Here is a 26,251-nt window from a genome sequence, read left to right as displayed (position 1 = left end):
TACAGACTTGAAGGGATGAGTAATTATGCAAGCAATTATTTTGTGATTAATAATTGTAATAAATTCAGAACAATTTGTAGAAATTTGTTTTCACTTTGACATGAAAGTGTCTTCTCTGTTGATCAGTGTTGAAAAGCCAAATTAAATCCATTGTGATTCAATGCTGTAAAACAATAAAACATGAAAACTTCCTGTTGGGTGGTAAATACTGCATGTTGTTTTGTGGCAGCACTAAAATGCAAGGACAAAATTAATGCAAACTAAAGTATTACAAGATAGTGTTCACGGACTGTTCAGGGAGGAGAAAGTGTCAAAAGATAGAATAAAATGATTAAACATGTTTAGATTAAAACAAATGCAAATAGCATCTTTTTCAAAAAGAAAAATCACTTGATATCTCTGTTGTCCTCATTTAAGACCATAAGAGAACTAGGCCATTTGGCCTATTGAGTCTGCTTTGCTTTTTCATTATGGCTGATCCATTTTCCCTCTCAGCGCTGATCTCCTGCCTTCTCCCCATATCTTTTCATGCCCTGACTAATCAAGAATATATCAAAGTCTGCTTGATACCCAATGACTTGGCCTCCACAGTCACCTGTGGCAAATAATTCTACAGGTTCACCACTCTCTGGCTAAAGAAATTTCTCCTCATCTCCATTCTAAAAGTATGTCCCTCTATTCTGAGGCTGTATCCTTTGGTATTAGACTCCCCCACCATAGGAAACATACTCTCCACGTGCACTCTATCGAGGTCCTTTAACATTCAATAAGGTCACCCCCTCATTCTTCTGAATTCCAGTGAGTAGAGGCCCAGAGTCATCAAACGCTCCTCATATGATAAGTCCTTCAATCCTGGAATCATTTTTGTGAACCTCCTTGAGCACTCCACTGTCAGCACATCTTTTCTTGGATGAGGGGCCTAAAACTCCTCACAATACTCTAAAAGTGAAACCTCACCAGTACTTTATAAAGCCTCAACATTACATCCTTGCTTTTATATTCTAGTCTTCTCAAAATGAATATTAACATCGCATTTGCCTTCCTCAGCACCAACTCAGCCTGCAAATTAACCTTTAGGGAATTCTGCATGAGCACTTCCAAGACCCTTTGCACCTCAGATTTTTGAATTTTCTCTCCTTTTAGAAAATAGCATAAGCTTTTATTTCTTCTACCAAAGTGCATGACTGTACACTTCCCAACAATGTATCCCATCTGCCACTTCTTTGTTCATTCTCCAAATCTGTCCAAGTTATTTTATAGCCAACTTCCTCAAAGTTACCTACCTTTCCAATTATCTTCATATCCTCCACAAATTTGGCCACAAAGCCATCAATTCCATCATCCAAGTCATTGACATACAACGTAAAAAGAAGCGGTCCCAACACAGACCCCTGTGGATCACCACTAGTCACTGGCGGCCAACCAGTAAAGTTCCCTTTATTCCCACTCTTTGTCTCCAGCCAATCAACCAATGCTTTTTTCCATGCTTATATCTTTCCCGTAATACCATGGCCACTTAACATGTTAAGGTGGCACTTTTTCAAAGGGCTTCTGAAAATCCAGTTACACAACATTCTCCGATTCTTCTTCATCTATCCTACTTGTTATTTCTTAAAAGAATTCTAACAGATTTGTCAGGCAGAATTTTCTCTTAAGGAAGCCATGCTAACTGTGGCTCATTTTATCATGTGCCTCTAAGTACCCCAAAACTACATGCTTAACAATCGATTCTAACATCTTCCCAACCACTGAGGTAAGACTAACTGGCCTGTAATTTCCTTTCTTCTGCCTCTGTCCTTTCTGGAAGAGTGGAGTGACAGTTGCAATTTTCCATTCCCCCTGAAAGATGTCAGAATCAGTTGTTTCTTGAACAATCATTACTAATGCCTCCACAATCCCCTTAGCCACCTCTTTCAGAACCTGTGGGTGTATACTATTTGGTCCAGGTGACTTATCTACCTTGAGAACTTTCAGTTTTCCAAAAACCTTCTCTGTAGTAATGGTAACTTCACACACTTCTACTCCCTGACACTTTCAAATTTCAGCATACTGCTGGTGTCTTCCACAGTGAAGTCTGATGCAAAATACTTTTTCAGTTCATCTGCCATTTCCTTGTCCCTGATTGCTACCTCCCCAGTATCATTTTCCAGTGGTCCAATATCTACTCTCACCTCTTTTACCCTGGAGAAAATTTTTGGTATCTTCTTTAATGTTACTGTCTAGCTTACCTTCATATTCTGTTCTTTTCCTTGTTTCAGACATTTTCTGTTGCCTTCTGTTGGTTGTTAAAAGCTTTCCAATCCTCTTAAATTCCCACTAATATTTGCTCTATTATATGTCTTCTCTTTGGCTTTTATGTTGGCTTGGACTTCTCTTTTCGGCCATGGGTGTGTCATCTGTCTTTAGAATGCTTCTTCCTCTTTGGGTGTATATATCCTATGATTTCTGAATTGCTTCCAGAAAATTCAGCCAATGCTGCTGTGCCGTCATTCCTGCCATTGTTCTTTTCCAGTTGATTTTGGTTACTTCTCTCTTATGCCTCTGGAATTCCCTTTACTTCACTGTAATACAGATGCATCTGACTTTAGCTTCTCCTTCTCAAATTGCATTGTGAATTCTATCATATTAGGATCACTGGCCCATAAGGGCTCCTTCACCTTGGGCTTTCTAATCGATTCTGGTTCATTGCACAGCACCCAATCCAGAATAGGTGATCCCCTAGTGGGCTGAACCACAAGCTACTCTAAAAAGCCATCTCAATGGCCTTCTAGAAATTCTCCCTCTTGGGATTCAGCACCAACCTGATTTTGCCAATCTCTCTGCATATAGATGCAGTTATTAGGAAAGCAAGACAGCGACTATACTTCATTAGGAGTCTGAAGAGATTTGGTATGTCAACAAATATACTCAAAAACTTCTATAGATGTAAACAACAGGAATTTTGCAGATGCTGGAAATTCAAGCTGTGGAGAGCATTCTGACAGGCTGCATCATTGTCTGGTATGGAGGGGGTCTACTGCACAGGACCGAAACAAGCTGCAGAGAGTTATAAATCTAGTTAGCTCCATCCTGGGTACTAGCCAACAAAGTACCCAGGACATCTTTAAGGAGCAGTATCTCAGAAAAGCAGCGTCCATTGTTAAGGACATCCAGCACCCAGGGCATGTCCTTTTCTCACTGTTACCATCAGGCAGCAGGTACAGAAGCCTGAAGGCACACACTCAGGGAATCAGGAACAGCTTCTTTCCCTTTGCCGTCCGATTCCTAAATGGACGTTGAACATTGGACCCTACCTCACTTTTTTAATATATATTATTTCTGTTTTTTTGCACAATTTTAATCTATTTAATATACGTATACTATAATTGATTTACTTATTATTTTGTGTTTTTTTTGTTCTATATTATGTATTGCATTGAACAAATTACACGACACATGCCGGTGATAATAAACCTAATTCTGATATTGAAATTCGCCATAGCTATCATAACATTGACCTTTTGGCATGCAGTTTATATCTCTCATTGTAATTTGTAGATCATATCTTTACTACTATTTTAGGGATCTGTATATAACTCCCATTAGGGTCTTTTTACCCTTGCAGTTCCTTAGCTCTACCCACAATGATATTGTACCTTCTGACCCTATGTCACCTCTTTCTAATGATTTGATTTCATTTTTTTTTACCAACAGAGCCAAGCCAACCCCATCTGCCTACCTGCCTGTCTTTTTGATGCAATGTATATCCTTGGATGTTAAGCTCCCAGCTATAATCTTCTTAAAACCACAATTTAGTGATGCCCACAACATCTTGCATCCAATCTGTAACGGTGCTACAAGTTCATCAATCTTATTCCATATACTGCATGTGTTCAAGTATAACGCCTTCAGTTCTATATACGCCCTTTTCGATATTGTCTGCTTTTTACATTGCAACTCATCCTTTTCCCTGAAATTTTACTCTATCTTCAGCCTCTCATTGATAACAGTCTCAATACACACTGCCTCTGTTTGTAAACCAACTGCCTCATGCACACAGCTCTGTTACTTCAGTTCCCATCCCTCTGCCAAATTTAAATGGATATGTTGCAGATCTTTGTCAGGCATAACCTTCTGCTGGATCTAAAAACAAATTCTTCTGTGAAAGTCCTGGGGATCACAGCAAACTCCTGTTTCACCATTGAGTTTGCCTAATGGGAAAGCACAATCAGGAGATTGCAGCAAACCTTATCACGAAGTTCAGTATTTCACATTTGTGCAGTGCTACAAAGGGGTCTTGAACATATGGCGATATGAAAACAGCTATATAAATGCAGCTTTCTCTCTGAATGTACCTGGGTACCTTTTATTCCATTGTACAGTCCATTGCAGCCTTTTCTTCTCTGCAGCTTCCTCTTGTTATGGTTGCTCTGATAGCTCACTATCTCTCCCATTTATTGCTGTTTACAGATGGTTTCTTCTCCCTTCATGTCATTCAGTGAGAGCTAACTAAAGAGTTTTGTGCAGTGTTTCACAGACATGATATAGGAATTGGGCAAAAGGTTGAGCATATGAATGTGTTGCCCAGGGTGTGACAAATTTCAGTAAAACTTTATCAAGTTATTTATTTTAAAATTTAAAGAAAATAGGAGAGGAACAAACCTTTTTGGATTCAGTTCCAAAGATAACTCATTCATTTATGAAAACTGAGGTAAAAATATTTCCCCTATACAGGATTTCAAAAAAGGAGATGAAGTTCTGGCTCGTTGGACAGATTGTCGTTACTATCCTGCCAAAATAGAATACATCAATGAGGAGGGTAGGTGTAAAGAATATTTATCTGTTTCCAATCTCTAATGAAAGTTCTGTTTCCACTGAGTTACAAGTCCATGTGTCTGTTCTCCAAATAAGGGTATGAATGCTGCTAATTTAAATATTTATACCAACTTAACGACTAGAACCTGAACCACATTGGTAATGTTATTTCTTTTTTTTACAGTGGTGCTAGAAAGTTTGTGAACCTTGTAGAATTTTCTTTATTTCTGCTTAAATATGGCCTAAAATGTGATCAGATCTTTACGTAAGTCCTAAAACTAGATAAAGAGAATCCAATTAAATAAATAACACATAAACATTGTACTTGTTCATTTATTTTTGAGAAAATGATCCAATATTACATGTATTTCTTGGAATGAGTATGTGAAGTTCTGAGGTGATGCCTTCTACAAAAGCTATTTGGAGTCAGGTGTTTCAGTCAGTGAGATGAGATTGAAAGTGTGAGTTGTAGAGGTGCTCTGCCCTCTTTTTTTAAGAAAAGGATGTACAAAGTCAGGTTACTGACAGAAACTGCTCTTTTCAAGAAAGATCTGTTTATGTGCAACATGCCTCGATCAAAACAACTTTCAGAGGACTTTAGCAGAAGAATTGTAGAGATGCATGAAGCCGGAAAAGGCTACTGTGTACACTGTGTACATACATAGTGTACTAAAGCATTTCTAAAGACGTGAATGTTCATCAGTCCACAGTAAATAAGAGAAATTGTCTGCAAGTGGAGGGAACTGCTGCTCTCCCTAGTTGTGGGTGTCTTTCAAAGATTACACCAAGGGCACAACGTGCAATGCTGAAGGAGGTGAAAAAGAACCCAAAGATAACAGCAAAAGACCTGCAGAAATCTCTAGAACTAGCTAGTCTCTGTTCATGTGTCCACTATAAGAACAACACTGAATAAGAATAGTGTTCATGGAAGGACACCAAGGAGGAAACCACTGATCTCCAACAAAAAAGCATTGCTGCACCTTTCAAGTATGCAAAAGACCACCTGGATGCCCTACAATGCTTCTGTGACAACGTTCTGTGGATAGATGAGACAAAAGTTGGACTTTCTGGCAGAAATGCACATTGCTATGTTTGGAAGAAATAGGGCACTGTACAGCAACACCAAAAGCTCATCCCAACTGTGAAGTATGATGGAAGGACCATCATGATTTGGGGCTTCTTTGCTGCCTCAGGGCCTGGACAGCTTGCAATCATTGAGGGAACAATGAATTCAAAATTGTATCAAGACATTTTACAGGAGAATATCAAGGTAGCAGGCCATCACCTGAAGCTTAATAGAAGTTGGATAATGCAACAAGGCAATGATCTGAAAGACATGAGTAAATCAACAACAGAATGGTTTAAAAAAAAAAGAAAATTTGTGTTTTGGAATGGCAAAGTCAAGGTCCTGATCTTAATCCTATAGAAATGTTGTGGAAGGACCTGAAACAAGCAGTTCATACAAGGAAGCCTACCAACATCTCAGAGTTGAAGCAGTTTTGTAAGGAAGAATGGCCTAAAATTTGTCCAGGTTACCAGAAATAAGAGAAAATTTGCAGATGCTGGAAATCCGAGCAACACAAACAAAATGCTGAAGGACCTCAGCAGGCCAGACAGTATCTGTGGAAAAAAATACAGTTGATGGGTTTCGGGCTGAAACCCTTTGGCAGGACTGGAGAAAAAAAGCTGAGGTGTGGGTTTGAAAGATGGAAGGAGGGGAGAGAGAAACAGGCAATAGGTAAAAACCTAGAGAGGGAGGGATGAAGCAAAGAGCTAGGAAGTTGATTGGTGAAAGAGACAGAAGGCCATGAAAGAAAGAAGAAAGAGGAGGGAGCACCGGAGGAAAGTGATGGGCGAACAAGGAGATAACATGAGAGAGGGGATGGGAAATGGTGAAGGAGGAGCGGGTGGTGGAGGTATTACTGGAAGTTTGAGAAGTTGATGTTCATGCCATCAGGTTGGAGGCTACCTAAACAGAACATAAGGTGTTGTTCCTCCAACCCTAAGTATGGCCTTATCCCGACAGTGGATGGACATATCAGAATGGGAATGGGAATGGGAAGTGGAATTAAAATGGATGGCCCCTGGGAGATCCTGCTTGTTCTGGCAGATGGAGCGTAGGTGTTTGACGAAGCTGTCTCCCAATCTACGTAGGGGCTCACCGATACACAGGAGGCCACACTGGGAGCACCGAATACAGTATATGACCCCCAACAGACTCACAGGTGAAGTGTCGCCTCATCTGGAAGGACTGTTTGGGGCCCTGAATGGTAGTGAGAGAGGAGGTGTACAGGCAGTGAAGCACTTGTTTTACAAGGGGCCACACTGGGAGCACCGAACACAGTGTATTACCAAACACGAGGAAATCTGCAGAGCTGGAATTTCAAGCAACACACATAAAAATTGCTGGTGAACACAGCAGGCCAGGCAGCATCTATAGGAAGAGGTACAGTCGACGTATCGGGCCAAGATCCTTCGTCAGGACTAACTGGAAGAAGAGGTAGTAAGAGATTTGAGAGGGGGAGGGTGATCTGAAATGATAGGAGAAGACAGGAGGGGGAAGGGATGGAGCTAAGAGCTGGAAAGTTGATTGGCGAAAGGGATATGAGAGGTTCATGGGACGGATGGGAGGCCTAGGGAGAAAGAAAGGGGGAGGGGGAAGCCCAGAGGATGGGCAAGGAGTATAGTGAGAAGGACAGAGGAAGAAAAAGGAGAGGGAAAAAAAATATAATAATAAATAACGGATGAGGTACGAAAGGGGAAGTGGGGCATTAGCGGAAGTTAGGGAAGTCAATGTTCATGCCATCAGGTTGGAGGCTACCCAGACGGAATATCAGGTGTTGTTCCTCCAACCTGAGTGTCGCTTCATCTTGACAATAGAGGAGGCCACGGATAGCCATATCAGAATGGGAATGGGATGTGGAATTAAAATGTGTGTTACCAGTGTATTACCAGAAATGTTTGGTTGAAGTTATTGCTGTACAAGGGGGTCACACCAGTTACTGAAAGCAAAGGTTCACAGACTTTTTCCAACAAATACATATAAGTTTGGATCATTTTTCTCAAAAAATAAATGAACAAGTGTAATGTATTTATTTAATTTGGTTCTCTATCTAGTTTTAGGACTTGCGTGAAGATATGATCACATTTTAAGTCATATTTAAGCAGAAATGGAGGAAATTCTGCAGGGTTCACAAACTTTCTAGCACCACAGTACTATATTGTTAGCTGGGTCACTTGACAGCTATTACCTCAGGGCTGTTGTACTTAATTTCACAACCTCTCATGGTAAGCACCCCACAAAACATTACTGTGGTTCACCGGCACCATTTCGAATATCTTTAACTTTCAGGCAAGCAGGTGTGGGACCTGTTAAGTGGATGAAGTTTCATCACCATGGCCAGGATTGAGGCAGGAGTGGAGACTTCAAGCCAGACATAAACACGGGAATGAGGCCCCCTCTACCCAGTATCATGTTAGCAAATGTGCAATCACTGGAGAACAGGATTGAGGGCCTGAGGGCAGGATTACTGTATTGAAGGGAAATGAGAAATTGTTGTGCTCTGTTTTAATGAGGCATGGCTTACACATTGCATGTCATATTTGGCGATCGGTCCCAAGGGGTTCTTAATACACACAACGGACCTAACTGCTGATTCAGAAAAGGTAAAATGGGGGGGGGGGTTTCATGATAAAATCTGTGTGCTCCAATTTGACAGTTTTGTCATATTTGTGTACCCCTGACCCAGAACACACAATGATCAAGTGCCAACCATTCTATTTACCAAGAGAGTTCTCCTCTGTCATCCTGATCACATATTTCACATACCACCATTGGATGACTGTAATCAGCCACTTGAGAAACGGCATGCTGCAGTCGGCAAAGAAGAATACACCATGGTTATCATGAACTTTGTTTTAAAAAAAACAGTTGTAGACAAGCGTGTCTCCACAAAATCATTGAGTCTTCCCAACCAGAAACACTGCATGAACCAGGAGATCTGCAATCAGCTAAGGAGCAGATGAGAGGCATTCAGGTCTGGCGACCAAGTAAGATGCAAGATGATCAGGTGCAATCTCCAGAAAGCCATCTCATGGTTAAATTGGCAATTCCAGACTAATCTTGAATTAATGAAGGATGCTTGATAGCTGTGGTAGGGCTTGAGTGCTCTTACAAAGTGAAATCAAGCGACATAGGTGAAACAGGGTTTCACTTCCAGATGAGTTTCATGCCTTCTATGCTCACTTTGACCATCAAAACATGGAAGAACCTTCATGAACTCCCACAACTCCATTTGACCCTGTGATTTCAATCTCTGAGGTTGCCATGAGAGCATCCTTCAGGAGGGTGAACCCACAGAAAGCATCTGGCCCAGATGTATTACCTGGCCAAGTATAAAGACCAGTGCTGATCAACTGCTTGGAGTGTTTACCAATATCATTAACCTCATGCTCCGGCAGCCTGAGGTATCCACTTGCTTCAAGCAGGCCTCAATCATACCGGTGCCTAAGAAGAACGTAGTAACCTGCCTCAACGACTTTCGTCCAGTGGCACTTACATCCACTGTGATGAAGTGTTTTGAGAGGTTGGTGATGAAACATGTCAACTCTTGCTTGAGAAGTGACTTACATCCACTATAGATGGCTACAGGCAAAACAGGTCCACAGCAGATGCCATTTCATTAGCTCTTCATTCAACCCTGGAGTATCTGGACACCGTACGTCTTTATCATCTACAGCTCAGCAGTCAACACTATCATCCCCTCAAGATTAATCAATAAGCTTCAAGACCTTGGCCTCAGTACCTCCTCGTGCAATTGGATCCTTGATTTCCTCACTTGCAGATTCCAGTCAGTTTGGCTTGGCCCAGCAGCTCCTCTACAATATCCATCAGCACGGGTGCACCACAGTGCTGTGTGCTTAGCCCCCGCTGTACTTGCTTTATATTTATGACTTTGTAGCTAAGCACAGCTCCAATGCCATATTTGAGTTTGCTGACGACATCACTGTCATTAGCTGAATCAAATGTGGTGATGAATTAGCATATAGGAGGGAGATTGAAAGTCTGGCTGAGTGGTGCCACAACAGCAACCTCTTGTTCAACGTCAGCAAGGCAAAGTAGCTGATTATTGACTTCAGGAGGAGGACATTGGTGGTCCATGATCCAGTCCTTATCAGGGGATCAAAGGCAGAGAGGGTCAGCAACTTTAAATTCCTCAGTGTTATCATTTCAGAGGACCTGTCTTGGGCCCAGCACTTAATTGCAATTACAAAGAAAGCACGGCAACACCTCTACTTCCTTAGAAGTTTGCAAAGATTCAGCATGACATCTAAAACTTTTCAAACTTCTATAGATGTGTATTGTAGTTGCATCACAGCCTGGTATGGAAACACCAATGCCGTTGAACGGAAAATCCTACAAAAAGTAGTGGCTACTGCCCAGTCCATCACGGTAAACCTCTCACCTCCATTGAGCACATCTACATGGGGCACTGTCACAGGAAAGTGCCATCCATCATCAGGGACCTCCACCACTCAAGTCATACTCTCTTCTCATTGCTGCCATCAGGAACAAAGTACAGGAGCATCAGGGCTCACTACCAGGTTCAGAAACAGCTATTACCCCTCAAACATCAGGCTGTTGAACCAGCGGGTATAACTTCATTCAACTTCACTTGCCCCATCACAGAATTGCTCGCACAACCTATAGACTTGTGTTCAAGGACTCCTCATCTCATGTTCTGGATAGTTACTTCTTATTTATTTTCTTTTTTCTTTTTTGTTCTCTTTTGCACATTGGTTGTCCATCCTGTTGGGTGTTGTCTTTCATTGATTCTATTATGGTGTTTGGATTTACGGATTATGCCTGCAAGAAAACAAATCTCGGTTGTGTATGTAGACATGCATGTCCTTTGATAATAAATTTACCTTGAGCTTTCATTGCAGGATGAGGAAAAGAGCAACTCATTTTCTCATTCTAGGACTTCACAGTAGAGCAGCTAGTAGAGCTGCTGCCTCCCAGCTCTATCCTGATTCAATCCTGACCTCGGATGCAGTCGTCTGGTTTGCATGGTCTCCCTATCACAACATCAGTACCTCCCTGACATCGTCGCAGCAAGAAGTGTGGTCAATGCTTGTCATGACGAACTTGGAAGGAGCGAAACAGAAGAGCTAAGAGACAAGGTCAAGACAGCAAAGAAGAATCTCTTTGCCACCTACAATGGACTGAAGGAAAAAGAACTAGCTGAGCGGATTAGAGAGGTAGAGGCTGCTAATGAAGACAAGCAGCATGCAGAAGCATAGTCGACGAGATCAGCAGACAGAATAAGTCCCCATCAGGTCAAATAAGTGGTAAAACAGCAGAGGACTGTGTCCAGACATGGTTTACCCACTTTAAGAACCTACTGGGAAACCCTCCAACGATCACGGAAGAAGAGGACATACCCACAATACTAACACAAGACAACATCAATGACGGCCCATTCACCATTGAGGAACTGAAGAAGGCCAAATATGCACTCAAACAGGGCAGGAGCGCTGGACCAGATGGGATACCACCAGATGTCCTGAAGAACTGCGACCTGAACATAATCTTGCTGGACATATGTATACGGCACTGATGAAAGGCGACAAACCGGAACGGTGGTCACTCTCAAACATTATCCTAGTCCCGAAGTCTGGATCCCTCACAAAGACAGATAACTACCGCGGTATCAGTTTGACCTGCATTTTAGCAAAGCAAAACAATCGGATAATCTTGAGCAGGATTCGCATCGCCATTGACCCTAAACTAAGATTTGATCAGAATAGTTTTCGGTAGAAGCGCACAACAGTAATGCAAATACTTGGTCTCTGTAGAATCATCAAGGAAGTCAAGAAGAACAACCTACCAACCATGTTTACTTACATTGATTTTTGTAAAGCTTTTGACTCCATTCACCAAGGTAAAATGCTGAAGATCCTGAAAGCTTACAGACTGCCAACCTGTCTACTGAGAGCAATAGAGTCTAGCTATACCACAACCATGGCGGAAGTTGTATCACCAGACTGAGAAACAGCAGTGTTCGAGCTCCTAGCTGGTGTGCTGCAAGGAGACACTTGACACCCTACATCTTTATAATCGTCCTTGATTACGCTCTACAGCAAGCTACCAAAGATCATGACAAGCTTGGTTTTACCATAAAACCAGGACGAACCAAAAAGGTCAGACCAGTTACGCTCACAGATCTCGATTTTGCAGATGACATAGTCCTGCTCTCTGATCGGATGGAGGAAGCACAGCAGCTACTGACAAAAGTGGAAATTGGGTGCAGTAAAGTTGGACTTCACCTAAACACTTAAAAAGATGAGTACATGGCGTTTAACTGCGACGAAGGTACTCTCAAGACTGTAAATAATTATACTATTAAGACAGTCTTTGACTACAGGTACCTCGGGTCAGGAATGATGAGTTCGGAGAAGGACATAAAGATACAGAAGGCACTGGAGGGCTATGAATGACATGAAGGAAGTCTGGAAGTGGATCCTGACCAGAAGGCTTAAAAAGAGGATCTTCATAGCAGTCATAGAGTCCATTCTCACGTACGGATGCGAGACATGGACACTCAGCAAGTCTATGCGAAAGTCTGTAGATGGTTGCTATACACGAATGCTCCTGATGGCTCTTGATGTGAGTTGGCAACAGCACATGACGAACGTTGAGCTCTATGACGACCTACTGAGGCGAGAAGACTGCAACTATCGGGGCACTGTCTACACCATCCCGAGCTACCTGCCAGCCTAGTCATCATATGGGAGCCCAAGCATGGGAGGATGAACCCTGGGTGCCCTCCCAAGACTATGTCAATACGCTCCTAGAAGACAGCGGCGCGGCTAATGTAGATGAACTAAACACAATGATGACGGAGAGGGAGAAGTGGAGAGTCCGTCATTGTGCCTGACGCCGGCACCTTAGGCCTGAGTAGTATGAAGAGGAGAAGGAGTAGTATTTCCCATGTCCTTCAGTTACTTCCCACTTCCCATAGATTAGTATGGGGGGTTGAAAATTGTCCAATATATGTGATTGAGTGATAGAATCTGGTTGTAGTTGTTGCAACAATAGGAAGAATGAACTAAGAATTCTTGTTGGAATATGGGGGAATAAAAATAGGATTAATGTAAAATTTGTATAAGTTGAAAAATAGGCAGTTAATGGGTCAGCCATAGACTAGGTGGACCAGAGTCATAGAACGATAAAACTAATAGGCCCTTCGGTTCAGTGAGTCCACACCAATCATAGTGACTGTCCTTCGAGTTGTAATTTCCTGTGTTTGGCACATGTCCCTTTAAGCTCCATCCTCCCTTGTATCTTTCCAAGTGCTTCCTGTTGCACCTGCCTCAACCACTTCCTCTGGTAACTTGTTCCATATAATCACCACCCTCAAAGACAACAAATTTCAAAACACATGCAGATGATAATAAACCTGATTCTGACCCTCTGCGTGAAAATGTTTTCCTCTCAAATCCTTTTTAAATCTTTCTCCTATCATCCTAAATCTATGACCTCTGGTTTTGGACTGTCCTACCCTGCAGAAAAGATTAGTACCATCCACCTTATCTACGCTGCTCATTACTTTATAAGGCAACATCTCATTCTTCCTTGTTCTATGAATGAAGACCTGACCTGGTCAACCTCTCCCTATAATTCAGGCTGTCTAGTACTGGCCACATCCTTGTAAACCACAAACATGAAATGGATCCTGATGAAAGATCTCGGCTCAAAACATCGGCTGTTTATTCAACTCCATAGATACTGCCTGACCTGCTGAGTTCCTCCAGCATTTGTGTGATTTGCCTTGAACATCCTTGTAAATCTTTTCTGTACTCGTTCCAGTTTAACCACATCTTTTGGTTAACAGGGTGAATAAGACCTGTCAGCTTAAACCAGTCTGGCCATTTTCCTCTAACTCCTCATTAGCAAGGTGTTTTCGCCCATAGAACTGCAACTCACTGGATGTTTTTGTCTTTTGCACCATTCTCTAAATTTTAGAGACTGTTGCAGATCAGCAGTTTCTGAGATTTTCAAACCACACTTTCTGGTACCAACTATCATTTCATGGTCAGGGTCACTTAGTTCACATTTCTCCCTATTCTGATGCTTGGTCTCGATAGCAACTCTATTTCTTGACCATGTCTGCATGTTTTATGGATTGATTTGCTGCCACATGATTGGTTGATTAGATATTTGCATTAACGAACAGGTGTGGAGGTGTACCCAATAAAGTGGCCACTGAGTGTTAGGCCTATGCTGGTTTGACTTTACCAAATGCATCAGTGCATACTTTTTTGTATTGGAATCTACTTGCCACTCAATGGAGTCTCCTAAGTGATCAAAATTCCCCTGTAATTTATGGTAGCTTTCTTCACTATCAACACTTTCTGATTTTCTGTCATCTGCAGACTTACTGATCAAGCCTTGTGTATTCGCATCCAAAACATTTGTATAAATAGCGTATAATAAGGGTTTCAACACCAACCTCTGTGGCACGCCACTAGGCACTGGCTTCCATTCTAAGAAACAACTTTCAACTATCTCTCTCTTTTGAATCTATCTGCTAGTTCCCCTAGGTTCCATGGGACCTAACCTTCCACAACTGCTGAACATGTTGGACCTTTCTGAAGGCCTTGAAAGCCCAAATAGGTAGCATCTACTGCCCTACTCTTATCTACCCTTTTGGTTACCTCTTCGAAAAACACTAAAAGATCCATCAGCATAACTTTGCACACACTGAGCAATGCTGCCTCCTCTTATTCAAACTCTTTCTATCCAAATGCTGCTAGATCCTATCCCTTCAAATTCCTTCCAGTACCTTTCCCACTACTAACATCAGGCTTACAAGCCTGTAGTTCCCTGGCTTGTCCTTGCTACCTTCCTAAACAACGGGACAACGTCAGCCATCTTCCAGACCTAAGGAACTTCAGTAGCCAATGGTGAGGCAAACACCTCAACCTCCCACAAAGTATGAGGATACATGAAATCAGTTTCTGTGGATTTATCCTCCTTAATGTGCTGGTAATGCCTGTATCCATGGATCTCTTTCCGTGCTGAATGTCACTGACCCTGAGGTCAAACTGTGTGATGGTTAAGAAGGCTTTTAAGATCCCTGTCATGATTGCAGGTTGAACAGTCCATTCTCTTCAGTGTCCTAATTAATGTTCCTTTATCTTATTATAATAATAAAGCAGAGTAAGCCACTAGTGAGAGAAAATCCTGAAACGTTGACTGCACTTTTCTCCATAGATACTGCCTGGCCTGCTGAGCTCCTCCAGCATTTTGTGTGTGTGTAAACCACAAATACCTTGTCTTTTTTTAAAGCGTTGCTCAAATTGAAATTGTTGCACTTGGAGTACTATGTCCACTTTTGATCACTGTTATAGGAAAGGTGTGGCTAAACTGTAGAGGGTGCAGAATAGATTTAAGGATTTTACCAGACTAGAAGGTTGGAGTTACATGGAGAGGTTGGCCAGTCCAAGTCTTTATTCCTTGGAACATAGGAAAATGAGAGGTAACCTCATATAAATGTTTAAAATTATGAGAGGCATAGATGAGATGGACAGTAACCGCCTAGGCGAGTCCAAAACTAGGGAGCATAGGTTTAGGGTGAGAGCAAAGATTTGAAAGGAACCTTTTCATGCAGAGGATAGTGGGTATATGGAACAAGCTGTCAGAGGAAATGCTTGAAATGGGGCAATAGTCTATATACTACTAAAAGTCTCTGTCTGTCTGTTTGTGACCTCCAATTAGCGCAAACAGTGCATTGCAGCTGCACTTTTTTGGTTAAATTGATTTAAAATGTGCTAACTTACAGAATGCAGGCAAAATTCAAGGTTGTATATTCGTATAAAATTGCTCATTCGCTAAAATCAACAGGCTCACTTTCACCCGAGAACTGATCCGCCATCATGGAAATCTGGATGCGACAGCCCAATGCATGCGCACGGCCAGCCTCAGCAGCGACACCTACCGGAGCGGAAGGGCAGGGCAGCTCTATTTCGAGGGGTCACATTCTGCTAATCACCATCAGCATGTGCAGGATTTGGACAGATTGAACTGCCACCCATCAGTAAGAGATAACTAAATCTTATTGTAATGACGTACTTCGAGACACCATAAAACCCTTTGCTGCTGTCAAAGGACAGCGGTGACTATATCACGTCCATTTAGGAGAGTGCCAATCACATCATCAAGAGTAATCAGCATCCTTTGGTGTTACTGCTTGGTACCTTCTATCCAGCATTATGGTAAAAAAAAAAAGGTCAGCTTAATTATGTCGCCTGGAAAGGGAAGAGGGACACGAGATGACGCCAAGCGTCATTGGGAGGCCACAAGGAGAGGGAGAGAACTGGGCCGCATGACTCCAGGATCAAAGAGAACAAAAAAAGATGAAAGAAGAAGAGACAGAGGAGGAGAGGCATGCACATCTCCAGGATCAGAGACAAACAACAAAGAGCAGAAGAGATGAGACGGGGAATGAAAGGGCTGCACATCTCCAGAATGACAAAACAGGCACAGAAGGAGGAGAGAAGAAGAGACAAAGGAGCTGAGAAATGCACGTCTCCAGGATCAGAAACAAAGAACAAACAGCAGAAGAGCTGAAGAGACGGCGGCGGGGGGGGGGGGGGGGGGGGGGAGGGGGTTGGTGAAAGGACTACACGTCTCCAGAATGACAAGAGGCACAGGGTGGCAGGTAAACCGGAAGTTTACCAGTAAACCAGAAGTGCCATCAGAAGTGTCCTTTGTTAAATGAGGAGGAGCTATATTTGCTTTGCTATTCATCGTTCTTCTTTAAAAAACTGAGCTTTTCTACTTCAGTTTCCAAAGCAAAGCGATACCAATAGCATTCAGGAAAATTTAATGTTCATTCTGGTCACATCAGACTGCACTACCCTTCTCTCAAAGGGTGCCCCAATGGGTCACCCTGTTGTCCAGTATCTTTTAAGGAGCACTTAGAGAGATGCATAGATACATGGAGGTGTGGGCCTTTGATGGATATGGGTTGAGCACAGGATATTAGTGCTGGCTGGGTGGGCACCGAAGTCAGTGTGGACTTGTTGACCAAAAGGTCTGTATCTATGCTATATTGCTCTGAATTTGTGGCATAGATGTATCCTAATAAAATCCTTACTTACGTCTTGTATTCTCTAAGAACGTGCCAGATCTAATTCTTTTCATTGACTTTTAACAGGAACCTACACAGTGCAGTTTTACGATGGTGTGATACGGTCTCTGAAGCGAATACATGTAAAGTCAATGCCAGAAGATGCCAAAGGGCAGGTAAGCTCTTGATCATTTAGATGCCAAGGGTACTTGGAGATCATTGCTGTCTATAGATGAGGGACATGATTCCTAATTCTGTGATTTTTGTTCATGGATTCCCATCTTGAAGTTTTGGTGTTTGAAAGAAAGACAGACTTGCAATTGCAAAGTGTATTTTGCATCCTTTTTAGGGCGTTTTAAAGCATTTAACACTCATTTTTAAAATGTGGTTTCATGTGTAATGTAGAAAATAAAGCGGTCAATTTGCACCAAATGATTTCCCACAACTAGCACCTTTATAGGTACCAAATAATTAGTTTCAGTATCATTGCTTTGGAGATAAAGTAGTTTGACAGTTGTGCCTGTTTTTTGAACCTCAACTAAATGACTATTATTTTTGTGTGCTTTTGATAATAGAAACACTCCATCATCTGTTCTCTTGTGAGAGCATCCCACTATGCATGATGTGTTGGAAAATCTATGTTTGAAGATATAATTTGGGATAATTATCTTTTCAATTTAGGTTTTTACTATTTCTGACAGAGCTGCACCCCTCTTTCCACCACTCATTTCCCTTCCTGGTGCTCTTGTTCACATTTCCTGCCCATCATCACAGAGAATGTGCACTCACCAGGTTTTCAACATAGCCTGTCAATCACACACTTCTCTCTATTTTTCATGCTATTATGGCACCTTTCTTTATCAATTTCATATGCTTGCTCTATATTTGGGATGCCTCCTGGGAAGGTGTCAGTGTTTTGACTGATCGCCACAAAATCCAGCAGGTGTTATCCAGAAGTAAGTTTGCATTTTCATAAGAAAATGAAATACTCGTCTTTGTTTTTAAAGAAAATAATTCTCTTTGAGATCTGGAGGAGGACGCATCTTAACGGGAAGGTTTGCTAGTATTGCATGAGGAGTGGAGCAGATGGTGGAGTGGTGTGGAGGCATGTTGTTAAGACCTCAGGGTAAGGAAGCAAATGGTTGAGCATGATGGGACTAATGTTCTGAGTTGCATATTTCAAAGCAAGAAGCAAATGAGCTCAAGGCATGGATCAACATATGGATTTATGATACTGTAGCCATTATTAGTTGCAGGAGGGGCAGGATTGGCAGCTCAGTATTCTGAGGTTCCGTTGTTTTAGAGGTAATGGAGTGGGAGGCATTGGAGGTTGGTCCAGAAGGTTCAGTTGCTTGGCATTCAATATGAGGTAATAAATTAGATTAGATATTGGCTTTGTGGGAGAAGCCAGAGAGCGGTACTAGATGGATGCTTCTCTGACTGGATGCAGCAGGGATCACTGGTGGGTCCTCTGTATCAATGACCTATATGATGATGTGGTTAACTAGATTTGTAGATAATGCCAAGATTTTGGGTGTAGTAGACAGCAAGGAAGACTATCAAAACTTGCAGTGGGAACCGGACCAGCTGGAAAAATGAGCTGAAGTTGGCAGATGGAATTCAATGCAGGCAAGTGTGAGGTGTTGGACTTTGGGAGGACAATCCAGGGTAGAACAATGTTTACAGGCAAGAGAATTCAATATTTATGCCATCAGGTTGGAGAGTACCCTGATGGAATATAAGGTGTTGCTCCTCCACCCTGAGGGTGGCCTCATCTTGGCAGAAAAGAATGAATCAACATGTTGGATTTTAAAATGTTTGGCACTGGGAAGTCCCACTTCCGGTGGATGGTGTGGAGGTGCTCAACGGAGCGGTCCCCCAATTTAAGAGGGGTTTCACCAGTGTAGAGGAGGCTGCATTGGGAGCGCCAGACACAATAGACGACCCCAGCAGATACACAGGTGAATTGTTACTTCACCTGAAGGACTGTTTGGGGCCCTGAATGGAGGTGAGGGAGGAGGTGAATGGCAGGTGTAGCACTTAGGCCACTTGCAGGGATAAGTACCTGGAGGGAGATTTATGGGGAGGGATGAATGGACAAGGGAATCGTGGAGGGAGTGATCCCTGTGGAAAGTGGACGGGAGAGGGAGGTAAAGATATGTTTAGTGGTAGGATCCCTTTGGAAAAGGGAGAAGTTGTGGAGGATAATGTGTTGGATTCAGAGGCTGATGGGGTGGTAGGTAAGGACCAAGGGAACTCTTATCACTGTTACAGCGGCAGAAAGATGGGATGAGCATGGATGTACAGGAAATGGAGGAGATACGGGTGAGGGCAGCATCAATAGTAGAGAGAGGGAAACCCCTGTTCTTTAAAGGAGAAGGATAGTGGAGGTGAAAAAACTGAGAAAAGGGTATTATAGCATTCTTACAGGAGATAGGGTGGGAAGAGGTATAGTCGAGATAACCATGGGAATCTGTAGGTTTATAAAAGTTATCAGTTGACAGTTTGTCTCTAGAGATGGAGAGATCGAGAAATGGGAGGGAGGTGTCAGAGATGGACCAAATGAATTTAAGGGCAGGGTGGAAGTTAGAGGCAAAATTGATAAAATTGATGAGCTCGGCATGGGTGCATGAAGCAGTGCCAATGCAGTTGTCAATGTAGCAGAGGAAGAGTTGGGAAGTATAACGTTGCACAGGTTGTTCAGATTGAGTATACGAGCTGGAATGTTATGTTGAAATTGTTTGAGTCTTTGAGGCCTAATTTGGAGTATTGTCTGCAGTTTTGGTCACCTAGCTTCAGGAAGGTTGTAAAATGACATTGGAATAATACAGAGAAAATTTACAAGGATGTTGCCGTGACTGGAGGACATGATTTATAAGGTTAGAACTTTGTTCCCTAGAACATAGAAGATTGAGGGAAAATTTGATGACCGTTTACAAAATTATGAGGGGTATAGATAGGGTAAATGCAAGCAGGCTTTTCCCACTGAGTTTGGGTGAGACTGTAACTAGTGGTGAAGGGTTGAAGGTGTAAGGTGAAATGTTTAAGGGGGGCATGAGGTGAAACTTCATTACTCAGCGTGGTCAGTGTGGAATAATCTGCCCGTGCAAGTGATGGAAGTGATTTTGATTTCAACATTAAAAGAAATTTTTTGTTATTTCTTATATCCAATGCATTTTTGGCAATACCTGAAATTAAAATTATTTTTAGGTAACTTGTTTTTTTCCAAAATTAAAAGTTGAAAGTTCAAACGAAATTTATCAAAGTACGTATATGTCACCAGATACTACCCTGAGATTCTTTTTCTTATGGGTATTCACAGTAAGTATTAAGAAACACAATAGAATCAATGAAAAAACATACAGAGCAAGATTGGCAAACAACCAATGTGCAAAGGTCAACAAACTATGCAAATTCCAAATGGGAAATAAAGCAAATAAAAGAATAATAATAAATAAGCAATAAATATTGAGAGCTTGAGTTGAAAGTGAGTCCATGGGTTGTGGGAGCAATTCAGTGTTGGGATGAGTGAAGTTCAGTGAAGTTATCCCCTCTTGTTCAAGAGCTTGATGGTTGGGGGATAATAACTTCCTGAACCTTATTCAGGTTATTAGCTATCAAAAATAAAATGGTCTTTTTTTTCTTCCAGTATCCTGAACATTAGCATTGTTTGTTATTTGAAAGTATTGTTCCAGTGCTGCTGTTCATTAAATAGTAAGATATTAAATATCAAAGCAGAGCCCAAATCTACTGACACCTGTTGCACGTAGTTAGAATTAAAGATTACCTTCTGATTTGGTGTTGAGGCAGTTACAGAGGCCTTTTGTTTTTACCTCTGCCAGTGTAACCTGTTGCTTCAGTGCTAGCTAAATTTCTTGGTGAATGCTGTAACTTTGGAAATTAAGCTTGTTGAGACTGGAGGAGAGAAGCCCAATAATCTCTATTGAAATGTAACCAGGTTTAGTATGCTTCAACTTCCAGCATCTGCAGATTTTCTCTTGTTTATAGTATTTGGGATATGTTTTTTCAAAATTGTTGGAAACGGCTCTAATTGAGACTTCTATTACAGGATTGGTTAGCTCTTGTTAAAGCTGCTACAGCAGCTGCTGCCGCTGCAAAGAGTAAGCCAGTTGCTAAGCACCGAGTTAATAAAGAAAAGGAGGAGAGAAAAATGGGAAGAGGATCCCATTTCAAAAAAGAACGAAGAATATCAAATGCAAAAGTAAAAGAGGATGAAGCACAAAAAAATCAAGAAGAACCTGTAACTGTTGATATCTCAGGTTGGTATAACAGCAACTTGATTTTAATAGGTCAATTCATTTTAGGAAGAATGCCCAAAAATATGATAAAACAGCACTGTGCCCAATCGAGAATAATCTTTTCATAAGAAATAGTTTCTAGAATTGATAAAGTCCAGCTGAATCTGGTCACAGGTTAAGGGTGAAAGGTGAAATGTTTAAGGGGAGCATGAGGTGAAACATGAGTATAACTTTTACTTAACATTCTAGTCTTAAAAATAAAATAACTGCTATTTATAATTTTAGTTATTTTCTGCACGTCTGGATGTCATTTTTAAACTCAGTTTAACTTCCGCTAATGCCCCACCTCCCCCTCGTACCTCATCTGTTATTTATTTTTATACACACATTCTTTCTCTCACTCTCCTTTTTCTCCCTCTGTCCCTCTGACTATACCCCTTGCCCATCCTCTGGGTTTTCCCCCCTTCCCACTTCTCCCTGGGTCTCCTGTCCCATGATTCTCTCATATCCCTTTTGTCAATCGCCTGTCCAGCTCTTGGCTCTAGCCCTCCCCCTCCTGTCTTCTCCTATCATTTTGGATCTCCCCCTCCCCCTTCCACTTTCAAATCTCTTAGTAGCTCTTCCTTCAGTTAGTCCTGACGAAGGGTCTCGGCCCGAAACGTCGACTGTACCTCTTCCTAGAGATGCTGCCTGGCCTGCTGCGTTCACCAGCAACTTTGATGTGTGTTGCTTGTGGACCTTCCATTGTTTATCATTTGCAAATTAGTTGATGTCTCCTCTTTAGGTCCAAGGTATATAATCCAGCATTTGCATGCATTCAAATACTTTTGTTATAATCTTACCCATATTTATCAGGGATTTAGAAGTTGTATCTTGCTACTTCAGAGATTTGCCAATTTTCGGTATCATGAAGTTTGGAAATAAAGAAGAGAAATCCTACCAGCTCAGTTATCCAAGTTTCTTTGTGCACCACAGCAGGCCGTCCTGTAATGAGCAAACCCTGCTCATAAGAGTCTTTCTTAAACAGGCTAAACCATGCCCACAACTTTGCTGTGGAATGTATTTTTAATGCTGTTATAATTTTAAAGTTCTTGTGTGTCTGACATTTGTTAGGTACTTAAAAGTATTTAATGAAATTTTAAATTAATAGAATAAAAATAAACATATTAGCAAATCAAAATAATAAGAAAAAAGCTCTTCCCTTTTGTCTGCTACTTCAACCACCGACAGTCACTATTGAATTTTAGCCAGATGTGTTTCTATTGCTTGATCGAAAAGTAATGCTGGGGAATCTCTACAAAACTGGGCCTTGTTTGATGGACTCCCCATGTGGTATCCAGTGATAGAGCAAACTAACTGATTAGGCTTTTTGAATTCCAATTATTTGAAATTATTTTATTTTATAATGGGTTCATGGATTCTTGAGCTCAAGTTGGTCTGCTTTGGAACAGTGTAGTTCAAAGTTCAAGTTTATTGTCTTTTAAATGTGTGTGTGTGTGTATACACACACACACACACACACACACACATAACCAAATGAAATAATGTTCTTCTGCATCGCAGTGCACCCACAATACATATATCACACACAGTACATTAAAAAAAATTACTGCAAATAAGATCCTGTCTAATTCAAAATGCATGTGAAATGTGTAGACAGGTAAGCAATAAAGTAAGCAGCTTGCTGTCCTAGTAACGAGACCTCTGTGGTGGTAGGGTATTCATTAGTCTCATAGCCGGGGGTGGGGGGGGTGGGCAGGACAAGCTGTTAGTTAGTCTGGTGGTCCTAGTCCTGATGTTCCTGTACCTCCTTTCTGATGGTAATGGGTAAAGGAGATTATGGGATTGTGGGTAGGGATCCTCAGCGATGCCTTGGGCCTTTCATATACAATGTTCCCAGTAAATGTCACAAATAGGTTGGAGAAAAATCACTGTGATCCTTTCAGTGGTGTTCTACTTTCCCCTCGCACCTTGTGGTCCGATGCCTTGAGCTTCTGTACCACAATAATGCAGCCAGACAAGAAAGGCACTGTCAAAGGTGTTCCTGTAGAACGTTATTAGAATGGGTGCAGGGAGCCATGTATGCCTCTGTCTCCTCAGTATAGATGTTGCTGTGCCTTCTTGACTAATGAGGTGGTGTTGTGGGTCCAGGTTAAATTGTTATGTGCACACTAAGGAACTTTGTGTTCTTCCCTCTCCATGGCAGAGCCACTAATGTGCAATGGAGAGTGGTCAACCTGAGACTTCCTGAAGCTCACAATCATCTTGTCCACATTGAGGCTCCGGTTGTTGTTTTCACACCCTTTGAATATCTTCTCTACCTCCTCTCTGTATGCCCACTCATCATTGATGCCGATGAGTTCAACCACTGTTGTATCATCAGCAAACTTGATGATACTGTTTGAGCTGGATTTGGCAGCACAGTTATGAGACAGCACCAGACTGAGCACAAGACTGTGCTGGCACCAGTGCTCAATGTGTTGGAACTTGTGATATTGCTGCCAACTCGGGCTGACTGGTTCTTCCTGTATAGAAGTCTAATGTTCAGTTACAGAAAGGGGTGTTGAGTCCCAGTGAAAACACCAGCCTCTGAAGGATGATCAAAAACAGAAAAGTGGGATGGTAAATTAAAATAAATCTTTGCAGATTGATATGTTCTTTTTCCCATTGACTTGTCTCTTTCTATGTTCACCCATGATGCATCTCATGCCCGCCACCATCTTGACAATGTCCTAGTCCCAACCAGTTTATATTTGCCTTGGACACAATTCTCTTCCTGTCCCCTACACCTCCCCATCTCAACACTCCTATGCTTAATTAGGATGACCTAAAGGTCCTTTGCATTCTTAAATGGAAGCTTGCAGAATTCTGAACATTTTTTTTTATCCCATTAGCCTGACTGAACTCTTTTTTTTACATTGGAGACTCATCCAAGAGGCACCTTTGTCTACTCAAGCTAAATCTGACTCCGTGTGATTCATGGAAGGGTTCCTGTAATGGTCCCTCAAGTCTGTTTTGGTGTTGCCTCTGGTACTTAGAACCATGGAGCACTGCAGCACAAAATCAGGCCCTTTGGCCCATCTAGCTCATTATTTTGCATAGACCTATCTACCTGCTTCTGAACCATATCCCTCTGTACTACTTCCATCCATCAAAACTTCTTTTAAATGTTGCATTTGAACCACTTCTGCTGGAAGCTAGTTCCACACTTGCACTACCCTCTGAGTGAAGAAGGTTTCCCTCTCCGCATCCCCCTAAATATTTCGCCTTTCACCCTTAACCTAAGACCTCTAGTTCCAATCTCACCCAACCTCAGTGGAAAAAAGCCTGCTTGCATGTACGCTGTTAATACATTTCATGATTTTGTATACTGATATCAAATCTCCCCTCATTTTCCCATGCTCCAAGGAATAAAATCCTAATCTATTCACTCTTTCCCTACAAGTCCTCATCAATGCAACATCCTTGTGAATTTTTTCTGTACTCTTTCAATCTTCTTATTTTTTTGTAGATAGGTAGCCAGAACTGCACACAATACTCCAAAGTTAGTGTCACCAATGTCTTGTACAACTTCAACAATACATCCCAACTCCTGTACTCAATACTCTGCTTAATGAAGGCTAATGTACCAAAAGCTCTCTGTATAACCCTCCTTACTATGACACTTCTTTCAGTGAATTATGTATCCATATTCCCGGATCACTTCATTCTACCGCACTCCTCAGTCCTCAACTGTTCACTGTGTATGTTGTACTGTGGATTGTTCCCCTAAAGTGTAACACCTCACACTTGTCTGCATTAAATTCCATCTGCCTTTTTCCAGCTGGTCCAGATCACACTGCATCGTTTATCATCCTTCCTCACTGTCACTATGCCCCCGATTTTGATGTCATCTGCAAATTTGCTGATCCAGTTTACCATAATCTCATCGAAATCATTAATAGAGATGACAAACAATAAAATCCTTATGGCAGGCCACTAATCAGTCCTCCAGTCAGAGAGACAACTATGTACTACAACTTTTTGGCTTTTCCCTGCTAAGCAACTGCTTAATCCAATTTACTACTTCATCCTGAAGGCCAAACAACTGAATTTTCTTAACCAACCCCTATGTGAGACCTTATTGGAGGTCTTGCTAAAGTCCATGTAAACAATATTCACTGTCTTTCCTTCATCAACGTTCCTGCTAACCATCTTGAAAAGCACAGATTGGTTAGAGATGACATAACAGCCACGTTAACTAATCAAGCTCTGTCTAGCGAAATGCTTATACACCTTACCTCTTAGAATACCTCTAAATAATTGACCCACTACTAACATCAGTCTCCCTACAATTTACTAGCTTATTCTTGGAGCATTTTTTGCATAACAAACAAATGTTATCCTATCGTCTGGCACCTTACCCTTGGTTAAGGATGTTCTAAGTACCTCTGCTAGGGCCCTTGCAGTTTCTACATTAGCCTCCTATGAGGTCCAAGGGAACACCTTATCAGGCTCTGGAGATTTGTGAACCTTAATTTGCTTCAAGACAGCAAGCCCCTCCTTCTCTAGAATCTATATAAGTCTGTGACCTCACTGCTGTTTCACCTCACTTCTATAGACTCTGTATCTGTCTCCTGAGTAAATATAGATGCAAAAAATCCATTTAAGATCTCCTACCATTTCTTTGAGCTTCATGCATAACTGTTCCTGAATATGGAATTGAGGAACCCAAGGCTTCTGTATCTCCTGTTCAGTGGTAGGAGCGAGAAGAGAGCATGGCCTGGATGGTGGAACTCTTTGATGTTGGGCACTGCTCTCTTGAGGCAGCACTCTATGAAAATGTGCTCAGTGGTGGGGTGGGCTTTGTCTGTGAGGAACTAGTCTGTATCCATCACTCTCTGTAGTCCTTTCCATTCCTGGACGTTGGTGTTTCCATACCAGACCATGCAACCAACTGTGCATTTGGTGAAGTTGTCAGAGTTTTAAATGACATGCTGAATCAGTGCAAACTTCTAAGAAATAGAGGTGCTATCATGCTTTCTTTGAGATAGTATTTGCATGTTAGTACCAGTTATTGCT

The 26,251-nt window shown here is 41.8% G+C and overlaps 1 protein-coding gene across 3 annotated transcripts in view; it reads left to right on the top strand.

Annotated features, from left to right (window-relative positions):
* Positions 1-26,251, top strand: part of phf20l1 (PHD finger protein 20 like 1) — a 122,480-nt gene that overhangs the window by 20,596 nt on the left and 75,633 nt on the right. For all 3 annotated transcript variants that reach the window (XM_072259743.1, XM_072259738.1, XM_072259748.1), the window contains exons 5-7: positions 4,714-4,798; positions 17,019-17,107; positions 21,001-21,211. In XM_072259743.1, coding sequence (XP_072115844.1) covers positions 4,714-4,798; positions 17,019-17,107; positions 21,001-21,211 — 385 coding nt within the window. The remainder of the gene's footprint in view (positions 1-4,713; positions 4,799-17,018; positions 17,108-21,000; positions 21,212-26,251) is intronic.

Source organism: Mobula birostris, chromosome 1, assembly GCF_030028105.1.
Source record: "Mobula birostris isolate sMobBir1 chromosome 1, sMobBir1.hap1, whole genome shotgun sequence".
Taxonomy (NCBI): Eukaryota; Metazoa; Chordata; class Chondrichthyes; order Myliobatiformes; family Myliobatidae; genus Mobula; species Mobula birostris.
Note: the sequence above shows the minus strand (reverse complement) of the source record. Positions and strands in the feature narration are given on the sequence as shown.